General features: G+C 43.7%; 1 protein-coding gene across 4 annotated transcripts in view; it reads left to right on the forward strand.

Annotated features, from left to right (window-relative positions):
• Positions 1-15,520, forward strand: part of HELQ (helicase, POLQ like) — a 40,253-nt gene extending 24,733 nt beyond the window's left edge. For 3 of the 4 annotated variants that reach the window (XM_044304293.1, XM_044304298.1, XM_044304315.1), the window contains 8 exons: positions 289-393; positions 2,256-2,469; positions 2,557-2,714; positions 4,767-4,865; positions 9,146-9,319; positions 10,913-11,026; positions 12,300-12,434; positions 14,708-15,520. In XM_044304293.1, coding sequence (XP_044160228.1) covers positions 289-393; positions 2,256-2,469; positions 2,557-2,714; positions 4,767-4,865; positions 9,146-9,319; positions 10,913-11,026; positions 12,300-12,434; positions 14,708-14,815 — 1,107 coding nt within the window. In that variant the 3' untranslated portion in view covers positions 14,816-15,520. The remainder of the gene's footprint in view (positions 1-288; positions 394-2,255; positions 2,470-2,556; positions 2,715-4,766; positions 4,866-9,145; positions 9,320-10,912; positions 11,027-12,299; positions 12,435-14,707) is intronic. The other variant, XM_044304307.1, reaches the window with a different exon arrangement.
• The last annotated feature ends 401 nt before the right edge of the window (positions 15,521-15,921 follow it).

Genomic DNA, 15,921 nt, shown 5'->3' on the forward strand with positions numbered 1-15,921 from the left:
CAGTTTAGGCTTTGTTCACAGTTTATTTCTGTTGCCTTTTGACTGAAAATCTGGTGCTGCACGCCGTGCTATTCTGTCTGGTGAAAAGAATGCGCAAAACTGATGGATCCCATTAACGGGGTTTCCCCACCAAATCTATTTCTCACCTATTCAATGGTTTGGGACTCACAATGGCTAGAAGAAGGTCATTCCTTTTTACGCATGTGACATGACACCCGCCCTACATAATCCTGAAATGTCTTTTCTACCACTGTCTTGTGCTTTTTTGTTATACTTTGAACTTTTCAGGCCAGAGAACTGGTTAGTAAACCACCAGAGAACTGTTACAGCAATCTCATGCATGACTGTGGAAAAGGTTTACAAAGTTTGCTGCTTTCATTAATTGGGCTGAAGGTATGTATTGTCTACCAGTGGGGAGCTAGGAGCAATTTTACTACATTGTGCTTAATGGGGTTGTCCGACATCATAAAATCATCTTATACGCTCCCATTTCTTCAGCGTTGTTGTCTGCGGCGCTAGTCCGGTCCTTCTGCACCTGCTTCTTTACAAACTGCTGCAGGCACGTTCCGGTATACAGCATGTAACCACTGCAGTCAATCACTGTCTTTAGTGGTCTAACATTAAGGACAGTGATTGACTGCAGCAGTGATTTTTCGTACACTTTCACATCACTATGCATGTCACACTGTTGGTGAGGTGCCCAGTGATGTGCAGCTATACGGCATGTGACTGCAGCAGCCAATCACTAAGGGTAGTGATTGGCTGCAGTGGCCATGTCGCCATATGTCAGCAAGTTCCTGCTGCATTTTGTAAACGAACAGCGGCAGGAGGAACTGCTCTGGAGAAGAGGGTGAAGAATACAAGGTGATTTTTATTTTTTATTTTAGGCAATTACAGGGCTTATCTGAGATTTTGTTGTTATTTAGCACATCCCCGTTAAGTTATTAAGAACGAGATATTTGTGGTGTTTTAAATTTTTTACATAAAGTCATATTACTGCACCGTACAGACACTGATGTTATCATGAACCAGCAGGAAGATGAGAAGTAACTCTTAGGCCTCATTAACATTTCAGTTTTTTCACTGACATGTGCTGTCCGCATTTTCCACAGACAGCACACATCCTTATTGACTTTAATGTGTTTGTCGGATAGCATTCAGTATTTTTGCGGACAGCATACAGCCGTCTGAATGAGCCCTTAGGGTACTTTCACACTAGCGTTTTTGTTTTTATTGAGTTCCGTCACAGGGGCTCAATACCAAAAAAAAAAAAACAGTTTTATCCTAATGCATTCTGAATGGAGAGCATTCCGCTCAGTATGTATCAGGATGCATCAGTTCAGTCCCTCTTACGTTTTTTGGCCGGAGAAAATACCGTAGCATGCTGCAGTTTTCTCTTCAGCCAAAAATCCTGAACACTTGCCGGCATTAATTTACATTGAAGTGTATTAGTGCTGGCTCTGGCATTGTGTTCCAGCAAAACGGATATGGCTTTCTGGTCTGCACATGCGCAGACCTTTAAAAAATGCTGGAAAAATGAATACCGGATCAGTTTTTCCAGATGACACTGGAGAGATGGATCCGGTATTTCAATGCATTTGTCAGATGGATCCGGCCAACAAATGCCATCAGTTTGCGTCCGGATTGCCAGAATCGGCAGGCAGCTCCGGCGACGGAACTGCCTGCCGGAATCCTCTGCCGCAAGTGGGAAAGTACGCCGAGTGGAAAATCACAGAGAATTACACTACTTTTGTCTGTGATGCAGACCAAACATGCCCATTGAAGTGTAAAAACCACTGGCACAACATGGATGGCATCTGTGTTCTGTCTTTTTTTACGGACCATTGGTAAGAGATGCTCGGGAGATTAATGTTCAGCTGAGCATTGTACATGGAATACTGACGACACATAGAGGATGAAAAATAAATGCACAACCAAACCTGGATTCTTTATGGATGAAACACGGATGTATTTTTCAAGGACGTCAAACAAACTGAAATGTGAACGAGGCCTTAGTGATATTTTGGAAAATGTGCCCATTTAGCTCTGGCTCATATCTGTGTAGTGGCTTTGGATTATGACAGAAACCAAAACACAGTGGCGGCTTTGTCATGTGATGAAACTGCCAGCTGTCATTGGTGACTTGTGATGGATACGTGCAGTGTCATACCTGACCGAGGTATGACATCACCAATGTATATATAAACGGATGATGTCACCAGATGAGTGTAACATGGCTTTTTGCTTTCTTAAAGATTGCAAAAACAGCAGAAGAGATCTATCAGTTTGGATCGTATACGTTATTCAGTGTCCAACATAAACATCTGAGCAAAGAAAAGTCATTATGGGATATAATAAAAGAATCTTTGGAGTATCTTTCAAGCAAAGGTCTTGTGTGCACTAAACAGTGCTCCGAAACAGAACAACTTATGTTTGAGGTGTCAAGGCTGGGTCAAGCAACTTACAAAGGTGCGTACTTGGGATGTGTACTGATTTTCTAAATGTGTTAACTATACTTGGCTTCTGTACACTGTAAATGTGTGCCATTTTCCATAGGGTCGATTGATTTATCCTACTGTGACGTGCTATATAGTGATCTGAGAAAAGGGCTGGAAGGACTAGTACTTCAGAGCCATCTTCATCTTCTCTACCTTGTGACTCCTTATGACATGGTTACTCAGTACAGCCCAGACTGGATGATTTACTTCAGGCAGGTAAAATGATCAATCTTCTTCAAGTATTAGGGATTGTAAATGTGTGTGAGGGGTTTCCCATGTGGACATTTATGGTATATCATGTCTGATAGGTGTGGGTACCTCCTCTGGGAGCTGCTCCTTTCTCAAGTATTGTTCCCCATCACATGCCACAGGTCAGGCTTGTATGACATTTGTGTTAAAACAGATCCATCTGTCTGTTCCAGCCGGGAACAGTCTGCCGGATCTGTGAATATTGGGCGCTACCGCACGCTGCCAAGGTTCTGTCCAGCCCCCATCACTATAACCCTGGGTTCACACCTGAGCGTTCTGAAAGGAGCGCTCTGTATGCGCGATTGTACGGGCGTTTGCAATCGCGCATACAGAGACAAGCGAACGCCCATTGTCGCGCGTTCCCGAAAGTCTATGTACGGGAACGCGCGACAAAACGCCCCAAAGAAGCTCAAGAACTTGTTTATGCGTCGGGCGTTTTTCAGCGCGTTCGAACGCGCTGTAAAACGCGAAAATGTGAACCAATCCCATAGGGAAGCATTTGTTTGCATCGGTTATGCGTTTTACATCGCGTTCGAACGCGCTGTAAAACGCGCAAGTGTGAACTTGGGGTAATGGGGACCGGTGGAGATCCAGCCGCAACCCGGTAAGATAAATACAGCTGCACGCAGCAGTTTTTATCCTCTGCATATTTGCCATGTTGCGGCCGGACCTCCGCTGGTCCCTATTATAGTGAATGGGGCTGGACAGACCCTCGGTAGTGCCCAGTAGTCATGGACCCGGCTGGAACAGCCTGCCGTATCTGTTGTAATGCAGATGTGAAACAGGCCTAATGGAGAGTTGGCTGTGCATGTATGGCTCTCTGTTTGCTTTCAAAGGACTTCTAAAAATAGTCGGCTCTTTATGGGTCTTGTTCTTGAGATAAGAGCAGGTCCCAGAGGTAGGACTGGGACTTAACGGCATATATGGTCTTTCCTATGGCTATGTCATAAATGTCTTGATGGGACAAGCCCTTTAATTGGCTTCCTGTGAACTTTTGCTATTGGAGGTATAAACTGTTGAATGATGACAATTATTGTTGAGCGAAAAAACAAAACAAAAAGTGGACTTCAATCCATATTTCAGGGAAAATTAGATTCGCCGCGTTGACGAATTTTCTTATGCTTCGTGGTAGCGAATTGATTTTCCATGAAATGGCGGTAAAAAAAAAAATCTTACTTATCTCATCTGTTTGAGCACGAAGAGCTGGCCGCCACCATCTTGATTAAAGATCCCGTACACGGTGATGTCATCGCGTGCCGGTCAAGATTTTTATTTTACACTGTAATATCCATGTCAGATGCCGGAATAGGTGATGAACGTGGCATCTGAGGGGTACAATGATGGGGAGCAACGCAATCACCATTTCCTGTCATTAATTACAAAGAAATGCGCCTCGTGACGAAGTAAGCAAATTTTTTTGCTAAATTATTTGAAGCGGCCAAATCGAATTTTCCAATACTTTGCTCATCTCCAAAGACAATCTCTGTACAGTACTACTTAAAGGGTTACTCTCCTATCAGACAATGGGGGCATATTGCTAGGAGCCAGTGGTGGGACCCACACCTATATTGAGAACTGAGCCCCACAAGTGGTGAAGGGTGCACTACACATGCACAGCTTCCCTCTATTCATTTTCTATGGGGCCGCCGAAAATAACCAAGTGTTGGCTCGGCTATTTCTGTTGGGCCCATAGAAGTGAATGGGAGCGGTGGCCGGTCATGCACAGTGCACTCCCATTCATTTCTATGGGGAGAGCACTTGGTGGTGGCCGGACCGGAGTCCTCCAGCCACCACTTTGAGGGGCACCATCCCACCGCTGGGACCCGCACCCTATAAGACCATGGGGACATATCCTAGCGATATGCCCCCATTGTCTGAGATGAGACACCCCCTTTAATGTGTTTGTGCTATATAAGCAAGAAGTGAATAAGTAATGTACATGTTCTTTTATGTCCCTTTAAAAATAAATTGCTATGTTCCTGCCATGACACGATTGTACTTTCTAAATTTATTTTGCAGTTTAATCTGCTTGACCCTGTGGATCAGAAAGTGGCTGGAAGTGTAGGTGTACCAGAAAGTTTTCTCGCAAGAAAGGTATCGGGGCAGAGTGTGAAGAAGGTAAAGTACATGGCAGTGGAATTATGTACATTATCAGTTATATGTGGTGAATAGACAACAGTGTGCAGAAGCTGTAATACTGTACTATGGTATACTGACAATACAAAGTGTATTGCAGCAGTGTTGGCACATGTATTGGTGAATGTGCTGTACAGGATGAGTATATTGCTTTTTTTCTGAAAACAGCGCCACACTGGTCCGTAGGTATTGTCTGGTATTGTATCTCTTCCCCATTCAAGTGACTGGGACTAACTTGCAATCCCTGCCGCAGAACATGGAAAATCCTCCCCAAAAATGTACCAACCACCAACCAATGCCTATAGGTGTAATGGTGTGGGGCCGAACACTAACAAATACACCAAAATAAAATATCAAACCCCCACAAAGAAATCATAACCAGATACTGGGAAACAATAGCTTTACTAATTTAACAGCTGAAAAGTGAAACGTACGTCGGGGTGGAGGCACAGTGCTCTGTATCTGATAACTGTGCAGGGCTATACCTAGTCTATTTAATGTCTTTAATATATGTAATAACTTTTGATTCTCTATATACTGCTGCTTTCATATCTGGGACTTGCAGTTTTTTCTTTCAAATTTCTTTTTATTGAGCAAGAATAGTAAATTACCATAAATATCATACATTGACAATGTGTTATACAACACGATGATATTCACATTAAGGCATCCATGGCTTGCCAGTAAAAGTAACACATCTTGAGTTGAAAGCTGTGCATCAGGAAGGACATTATGGCTTATGAACATAACATTTAGATGGAACTGTAGGGAAGGGTGGAGAAGGGGAATGGGGTGAGCTGGGAGGAGGAGGTCAGGTGGGCCCCGGGGAGCAAAACACCTCGACCCCCGTCTCTCTTGGCATCGCTAGTTAAGTAGTTGAATAATCCAAACAATGTCGAGGCTATGTTTCAAGGTAAAGGCTTAAATATCCATATTTTATTCATGGTCGGAGTTAGCCTTAGCTTAGCTGTTAGCCCGCCGCGCTAACACCGTACTGGCTTTGTTTACCCAACATTTTCCTTGCTAATGTGCGGCCCCTGGTGAACAAAATGGATAAGTTACGACTTTGAATCACTGCCAACAGGACACTTATGGATTGTAATGTCATTATACTCACGGAAGCATGGCTACACAGCGTAATATCTGACAATGCTATCGAGCTAGTCCGACGCCACACTCTCCAGGCAGACAAGAGGCCGAGGACTGTGCATTTATGTTAACAAGGCTTGGTGTTGGAAAACGCTGGTTTAAAGACATGTCTTTAAACGGCAGGTTTAAAGACATGGACTGGAGCATGTTTGCCTCTCAGGCCACCTGTGGTTCTCACACTAACATCGATTCTTATACGTACTCCGTACTGGAATACATCAACACCACAATTGACAATGTTACCTCAGAAAAGCAGATCACAGTGTACCAAAATCAGAAACCATGGATGAACAAGAGAGTGCGGCTTTTATTAAAGGCACGTAACAATGCCTTCAGATCAGATGACTCTCAGGCCTACAGTACGTCCAGGGCAGACATAGAGGGGCATCAGGAAGGCCAAGCACAGCTACAAGCTGAAGGTGGAGGAACACTTTGTCAACTCTGACCCACGACGCATGTGGCTGGGCATTCAGGCCATCTCTGACTATAAGCCCAGCAATTCCACACAGACGGCCATGAATGTGTCCTCCCTCAATGAGCTTAAATGACTTCTACGCTCATTTTGGCGAAAAACAAGGAAAAGTTTATCAAAACCCTTCCCTCTGATGACTGCCATACCTTCACTCTCACTATTACAGATGTCTATAACACACTGAGCAGCATCAACGTTCACAAGGCTGCTGGCCCTGACAGCATTCCTGGTCGTGTGCTTCGAGCATGTGCTGAGCAGCTTGCAGGGGTCTTTACTGCCATCTTCAACCTGTCGCTTGCACAGGCAGTAGTACCATCGTGCTTCGAGACCACCTCCATTGTGCCAGTGCCAAAACACTCAACAGCAACGTGCCTGAATGGCTACCGCCCTGTAGCATTAACGCCTATAGTTATGAAGTGCTTTGAGCAACTGGTCCCGGCACACCTTAAGTTATGCTTGCCCTCCACACTGGGTCCTCACCAATTTGCCTATCGAAGCAATAGGAGTACAGAGGATGCTGTATATACAGCGCTTCACTGTGTACTCTCACACCTGGACAACAAGAATTCTTATGTGTGCTGAGCCCGTTCCTCTACTCCCTTTTCACCTATGACTGCAGGCCTAGCTATGGATCCAACTCCATCGTCAAGTTTGCAGATGACACCACAGGGATCGGTCTCATCAGTGACAACGATGAGTCTGACTATAGGGAAGTATATTTGTCCATAGTACATCTGTATATTTGCTATCTGTATAGCAATATAAACACCTGTATACTTAACTTATTTGTACATAATCTATACATAACTATTCCTATCTTCTACACTACCCTTAACTGTATATAACATGTTTTTATTGCACTTGCTGCTCTTTGCACTTCTGATTAGATGCACACTGCATTTCGTTACCCTGTATTTATACATGTAAAATGACAATAAAGTTAAATCAATCAATTAATTAAATAGCTTTTAATATTTTAAGGGGGATAGGTTAATTTTAACATTATTTTTACGGCATGCACTTTGTGACTCTGAGTCACTACGATTTATGATGATGCCTAGTTTATAGCTAGTCGTCCCCCCCCCCCCCCCACTTCTTCTTCTCTACTCCTGCATGCATGCTGTCACCTTCCCTCTCCCCCACTCCCCCTTCAGGTTGGCTGGGATCACAGCCAGTTGAAGATGTGAGGACTACTTCTTCATATCTAGGACAGGGTTACAGCTAGAGATGTGGGCCTGGTCTTGTTTGAAAACTGACAATCTAAGCCTTAAAATAAGACTAGAATCACAACACTATCTGCATTATCTCTATCAGGAGGTATAGCTGTTAGAATTGGGTTGGGAGTGAAAGCAGCTGAAACCTGCTTTCACTTTCCGCTGCTATCACTCCCTACCTGGGAGCAGCTGTGTCTCCCAAAGTGGATGAGGTAATGTAGTGATTCTGGACTTTTAGATTAGTTTAGATTGTCAGCTTTCAGATGAGACTTTGCCCTGACTTATTCTCTCTCTGCATCATGAGCTTCAGTATCCAGCGTAGGCACTGTATAGGAAAGAGGCTTGCAGCACAGAAGAGAACTGCCGGGGAGTCTCTTACCTGTATTTCGTCTGTGCCGTATACTGAAGCACATAGCATAGTGCAAGACTTTAGGAGAAGTCGGGGTCTGGGGTGATCACTTTTTCACTGCCCGGCCCTGTCAGTCAAAGTGGAGAGGGAGCGGCAATTGCAGAAAGAGCCAAGTCTCTAGGTGTAACAGCAACAACTCCGTTGCTCCTAAAGGCTCATTTGCATTTATTAAAACATAATTTTTCTCAGCAATGTGGGCACATATGACCAACACAGATGCCTTCAGCTGCCAAGTGCACATGTAACAGGTCAGCCAGTTTCATAGGTACAAATCTGCTGACAGATGCCCTTTAAGTACAGTAATACATAAATGGTACTGTTGCCAATTATTCCAAATCGGTAATCTGTATGTAGATACTCACCCTTATACCCCCTATGTGCACCCGCAAACCAGCTAAGGAATGCATTGAGAGGACACATAAGCACGCTCATAATGCAGAGGATTCTAGGAGAAGCCCTATCCTTGCATTCCAGCGCCATTTGTGGCACGCTGCAGGGGGACTGGGATGAGTATCCATGTAAAAATAACTCATCTGGAATCAGCAGCAGCAGTACTAATCATGTAAAAAAAAAAAAAAATGTTTTTCATTCTGGCCCCTATTAGGCTTTTTAGGCAGCAATCAATTGTTTGCTTCTGGGCCTTCATTTGTTAAAGGGTTTGGGGCAATCCATTTACGGTATGGAAAATATACATATACAGTACACAATCTTAGATCTACCCTATGGAAACCAGAATGAAAGCATCTATTGATTTTATTCAGACAACTGGGTCACTGTGTAAAATAGATGAAAGGCTTATTTTATACAATCTTTTTATTCTTCTTATTCCACTTCTTTACTTTGGCTTGATACTGCATTCCGCTCAGGAGGATGTTTGTTTTAACAGTTTTAAAAAAAGGTGGACTTTTATGCACGCTGGAGATTTCCTTTGGTTCTTTTCTTATGACTTAACGTAGGGGGTCTGGGTTGTGAAATTGTATTTAACTTTTTATTTTCTTGTATTAATATTCCATTTTAGAGTGCAGAGGAGCGAGTGGTGAATCGGCTTTATCTATCCTTCATTCTGCATTTCCTAACAAAAGAGTTGGATATATGGACAGTGTCTACAAAATTCAATATGCCGCGAGGGTTTATTCAGAATCTTCTGAGCTCGGCTGCTTCTTTCTCTTCTTGCGTACTGCATTTCTGTGAGGTAACTCCACTAGATAAATCCTCCCACATAATTTGTTTGTGAGCAATGTGAGCAAGATATTGAAATCTGTGGCCTGCTCTAAAGTTTGTTGTATTAGCTGAAGAGTAAATGTCAGTATGGTATTGCCAAAGTGTTGAAAAACAGTTGATTTTTATGATATTTTTTATTATTATTTATTTTATTTATTTTTTTGTTCCACTGGCCCAGAGGCCACAGACTGTTGAAGGCATGTCCAGACCTCTTCACCCTTATCACTCACATTCAGTACACGTTCTGGTTGCACATATTCATATTAGGGATCGACCGATTATCGGTTTTACCGATATTATCGGCCGATATTGAGGATTTTAACTGTTATCGGCATTTATTTTGCTGATATTCCGATAACAAATCGGGAACACAGATCGCGCTGCTGACAGCGCTCTCCGTGTTCCCTCTGCAGCACAGGGGAGAAGGAAGCAGTGTCTCCCTCCCCCTGTGCTGCTGCTGCCGCTGCAGCCAATGGGAGAACAGGGAACAAGAGGAGGGGAGGAGCTATGGCCACTGCGCCACCAATGATGTTAACTTACTCATTTATTCAAATTGAACAGGAGGCGGGAGCTGGCTGCAGAATCACATAGCCGGCTCCCGACCTCTGAGCTGTAGCTGCGATCTACGGTAGTTAACCCCTCAGGTGCCGCGGATCGCAGCTACAGCTCATAGAGGTCGGGAGCCGGCTATGTCATTCTGCAGCCAGCTCCCGCCTCCTGTATATGAATGAATGAGATTTACCCCAGTATTAACAACATTGGTGGCGCAGTGCGCCCGCGGCCCCCACCCCCACCCCAGTATTAATAACATTGGTGGCGCAGTGCGCCCGCGGCCCCCCCACCCCAGTATTAACTAACATTGGTGGCGCAGTGCGCCCCCCCCCCCCCCCTATTGATCGTTTGTGGCAGTGGCCACAGGATCCCCTCCTCCTCCGATCGGAGTCCCAGCAGTGTAATGCTGGGGCTCCGATCGGTTACCATGGCAGCCAGGACGCTACTGAAGCCCTGGCTGCCATAGTAAGCTCCATGCTGCTGTGTGCACAAAGCACAGAGCAGCAGGGACAGTGTGAAGTCCTATTCACCCTGATGGATCTCTATCAGGGTGAATAGGACAAGGGTTCTAGTCCCTAAGGGGGCTAAAAGTTAGTAAAAAAAAAAAAAAAAAAAAAAACAACAAAAAAACCACCAAAATATTAAGTATAAATGAAAAAGAAAGATTTACAAAAAAAAAAAAAATACACATTAACAATAAACATTCATTTTCAGCAGGAATTTTTTTATTTTTTTTCAAAAATGAAAATTCACATAATATCGGTATAAATTATCGGCTATCGGCCTAAAAGTTCACAAATTATCGGTATCGGACCTAAAAAATCAATATCGGTCGATTCCTAATTCATATGCCCTCCTAGTACTTTTGCAGCAGAGCCAAAGAGAAAGAACTATGGCCACAACCAACATCCAGCTCTGACGCATGGATTACTCTGCAAACACATTTTATCATGGGGAGTTTATGCTTTTCATGTTTCTTTTAATCTACTAAAGCTCTTCTGCTTCAAAACAGGAACTGGATGAATTCTGGGCCTTTAAAGCTCTGCTTCTGGAAGTTACCAAGAAACTTAGTTATTGTGTGAAATCAGAGCTAATACCCCTGATGGAAGTGGCTGGTGTTTTGGAGGTTAGTAAGTCCAGAATACATATACCGGTATATCGATTTAAGAACTGTGGAAAGTTATGGTCTCCAAAATGTTAATGAACAGTAATCTGTTAAAGAGGTTGTCTGGGTTCAGAGCTGAACTCGGACATACCCCCCATTTTCACCCCTCCAGCCCCCCTGATATTGGCATCGGAGCATTTCCTGTTTCGATGCTCTCCTTTGCCCTGTGCTGAATCGCACAGGGCAAAGGCATTTTTAGGAGAACTGATGATGTACCGGGCTCTCCATGGGGACTGCTAGGTGGAGGCTTCCACCTTACAGTGTTGCCGATGAACTCACGGCACTGATGGGCGAGATTTAGCTCTGCCCTAGCCTGTAAAACTATTAGGGCAGTGCTGAAGCCCGCCCATTAATGCCGGTGATGTCACCGGCAATACTGCTAGGTGGAAGCCTCTGCCTAGTACTGTGCAAAACATAAAAGAAAAATAGCCCTTGCCCTGCGTGATGCAGGCAAGGGAGAGCGTCTGAGCATGAAATGCTTATACCAGAGGGGTGGAAATGGGGGTATGTCCGGGTTCAGCTCTGAACATGGACATCCACTTTAATGTCCATAAACCAGACCATGCCTGATTTTATCTGCAAATTGGCCGTCAAATCTATCATGAAGGTACAAGTCCCTATAAATTTAGAGCCTGGATGACCAATGACTCAGGATTGCTGTCCACTGAATAATACATGCCTGTGTTGAGCTCCAGACATTTTTGCATGCTTTATCCAAGTGGATACAAAGATGCATTTCTTACAGCCAGTTCACATGTGCACTAAACGTGAAAACTGCACCAGCAATAGTGAGTTGCAGTCAAACTGTCTGAACCTTACTTCTCGCAATGCATACATGTATACTTAGAGGCTCCCCATTCAAGGGCTTACAAGCTGCTTCTAACTCCTTTAATTTGCATCGGTTCTCTGAACGGGGTTCTCCAGGTTTAGGGCTGAACCCGGATATAAGCTTTTCTTTGTTCCATGAATACATATGAGTGGAGCATCGGATCTCCCCCTTGCCATGCTGCATTGCACTATTTGTGTGATGTTGACATACCAGGCATCACTATGGGCCTGGTGACATCATCGGCACAGATGGGTGGTTTATAGCGCTGCCAAAGGCTGTTTTGGTGGCGGGTACTATGCTACTTTGTATAATGAGTGTATGTACAGCACATTTGAAGTTTATCCTGATAATGGAGAAACCACATAAAACATAAAAAACTAATATATATTTATTTTTCTTCTATAGGCCAGAGCCAGGCAACTTTACAATGCAGGTTACACTACTCTTGGTCATTTGGCCAATGCTGATCCACAAATGATGGTAAAAACCATAGAACATTTGTCAAAACGTCAGGCAAATCAAATAATCAGCTCAGCCAAGGTGAGAAGTACAGTTATTCATGTCTACTGGCTCCTTACAGACCCTCAATGTTCATGTCCAACACAGTGCTTTTAATTATCTCACCTGAATATTCTCATATTGGGAGCGTTGACACAGCTATAAGTAAAATTAACAATGCATTGTCAAAGAGTATCCGTCATTTAAACCTTTAGTACAAGTGAAACGAAGACACTTTTTAATATACTGTATCTTGTTAGATAGAAAATGCTTCTTATCACACACCCGTCCTGCTTTCCCTTATTTGGCAGTTCACTGCTTAAAGGGGTTGTCCGAGTTATGGAAAAAAAAGATATAGAACTGTAAATCTGGTCAGCAATATATAACTAAGCTAAGCAAGTTTTAGGCAAAAAATATCTATTTCCTCATTTCCCTGGTTCTCTTCTAGCCCTTTGTTTACTTGCAATAAAAACAATCTCTGCCCCTCCCCCTGCACTGCAAAGGGAGTGCATACAAGTGCTGCCCTGAGTGATATGTCTGCCTGCTGGGAGAATCAGCAGCATGTTGTATGTGTAGGACTACAAGTCCAAGCTGTATAATGACACTGCTAAGGGAGTGGATACAAGAGCTGCCCTGAGTGATATGTCTGCCTGCTGGGAGAATCAGCAGCATGTTGTATGTGTAGGACTACAAGTCCCAACTGTACAATGACTCAGGATCTTTCCCTCTACCTGCAATGCTCTGCAGAACTTCTCTTTCAGCTCCTGTGCCCAGCATTTGTCTCGTCAGTGCCTGCAGCTACACAGTAAACGCTTGAGCCCTGAGTCTGTGCAGCTGAAGGGGTTAAGAATCCTGGGAGAGAGCAATAAGCAGCAGTTGGCAGTGCAGGGGGCGTGGCCAGCACAGTGACCTCTCGTGTACAGATCTCTCAGGCTTGTGCACAAACATTATCAGAGCAGGAAGAGAAGCTGACATCACAGGTCATGTGACCCTCAGTGAAATCTGAGAAACCAGCCACTGCAGATAAAGTGAGTTAATTGGAAAGCTGTTACATTTGCCTAGTTAGAAACATAGAAAGAATAAAAAAATAACTAAGACAACCCCTTTAAAGATCTAGCAGCTCACTGAAGGATCAGATTACATGTGTAGGCCGTGGAGAAAGGGAGAGTGAAGGCATCAGGGGATACTAGAGAGAGGCAGAGGCACAGAGAGACATGCAGACCATGCTGCTGGCTAGTAAATGTTTTACTGTCAGACTGATGGATTCACAGTAAAACTGCTTACTTCTGCTGTATAAGCTGCTTCTGAGCATGTGCTACAGAGTTGAGGAGCAGGATCTCCTTGTGTCTGTGTATGGGAGACATCATAGCAACTAGTCTCCGCCCACTAGCCCAGGGGAAACTGAGAATTAGAGATGGAGCCTGCTCAGGGTAAAACAGCTAAAATGCTGAATAAAATATACATTTTTATTTATATAGAGCCAACATATTCCGCAGCGCTTTACAATTGGGATTCATGCCCTTGTTCAGCTGATTTTTATTTATTTTTTACGCCATCCATGCAGAGTTCCCATCCATAAGACGGCTGGTGATGCACGTGACCAGAGGCATAACTAAGCCTCCTCCACGCAAACACATTGCTTCTGCCATCAGCACTGGAATCTAGCATAGGCACAGTGGGGGAGATTTATCAAGAGTGCTGTTTTCTGCGCCTGTCTGGATACCCCCTGCGCTGCCGAAGGTTGCGCCTAATGTTTGATGAGGGCGCATCCTCCGGCAGTCCGTGCGCCTAACGAGAAAGCTATGACAGCTCGGAGCTGCCATAGATTTCTGGCTTCATTGTACATGAAGATAAATTTGTGGCAGCAGCTGGCCATGCCCCCTTTCAGAAAAGTGGCGAGGATGGCGAAAAAAGTGGCAGATGCGATTTTTATATATATATATATTTTTTTTTTTTATTCGCACTTTTTAATGCCACTTTTCAAGCGCACAGGAAATGATAAATCTCCCAAGTGTGTTTGGATAGAGGTGGAGGAGTGATGCGTCTGATCGCATGCCCCTCCATCAGCAGCCATCTCTTGAATGGGACCTCTGTGTAGACGGCACAGACCATTCGCTAAACGTAGAGGCATGGCATATAAATTGTAGAAAACTATGCAGAACTTTAACAATGGCTATAATAGCAAGTGCAATCTTGTATACAGGTATTCATCTTGCACCTTTGTTAACTGCATCCAGAAAGTGACCAACCCCATCAACTGTAATGTATGAGCGCTGTGAGTTATATAATACATGAAATATCTGTTGTTTTTCTAGATGTTACTGAATGAGAAGGCGGAAGCTCTACAAGAAGAGGTAGAAGAGCTGCTTCGTCTTCCAACTGATGTCCCAGCTCTAATCATGGAAACAGCAAGCACTAAATGAATGGATCTGCCTGGTCTCCTACATAACCCTATCTGAGGGAAGCGTAGAATAGAGGGGGATGCTGGGTTTCATTTTTTTCAAATTGATAATTTTATGCAAAAACTGTATAAATGCTACAAGAAAGTTCTGGGCCGCCATCTTTTCCGGTATGGGCATGTATAAGAGGGAGAGCTGTGAATTGCTGAGTGCGGGCGAGATGAACGGAAGTCAGACTTTCTCTAGGAGTCCTGCCAGCATTTTTATAGCTTTTAGATGAAATTAGTTAATTAAATCATAGAAAACTACATACCCCTGAACTTGGCATTTCCTTCTCTATCCTATATTTGCCCCCATACAGGGTAGCATAGGAAAACTGACAGATCCACTAAAAAAATGTCAAGTAGAGACAATTTAATTGCATACTAGAGAAATGTAATGCATATGAACTGTAAAAATGTACTTTATTTTTTAACAATTTGTGTATTTCTATTTGTCCTGCACTTTTTTGTACTACATGCAATTTGTTGGTTAGCAAGAAATGACTGTGGTGAACTATTATTTGAAACTATTGGCAAAATCAATGGAGTCATAAGTTGCTGTACGTTTAAGGCAACCTGTCCCCAGCAACCTATCCATCTGTTGCCACTTTTAATTAATATGCAAATTAGGCCCTTAGTGCAATTAGGGCATCAGTATTGCTCTTGATGCACCCAAGCTCCACTCCTTTCTGTGACCAGCACCTCCCTGGCTGCTTTGATTGAAAAGGCCTGACTGTGGCAAAGCAGCCAGAGAGTGTGTGGCCACAGAAAGGAGTGGAGCTTGGGTGCAACAAGAGGAATAGTGATGCCCTCATTGCACCAACGGTCTAATTTGCATATTAAGAAAAAGTATCATAACTCAGGAATGAAGCCTCGCATCAACAATCGGGTGAATCACAGCTATGTGTCTATGCAAACAGTTTGATAGGGAGATCACTGGTGACAAATTCCCTTTAAAGTAGATTTAGAAAAACAACTATTAGAAAGGGGAAAGTCATCACTGTATCTACATGATTGCTATGATTTAGTATCTGACCATGAATTGCACAATCACATAGCTACAGGCTAATTTTCTTTCTTGTCCCAGAT

Source organism: Bufo gargarizans, chromosome 1, assembly GCF_014858855.1.
Source record: "Bufo gargarizans isolate SCDJY-AF-19 chromosome 1, ASM1485885v1, whole genome shotgun sequence".
Lineage (NCBI taxonomy): Eukaryota > Metazoa > Chordata > Amphibia > Anura > Bufonidae > Bufo > Bufo gargarizans.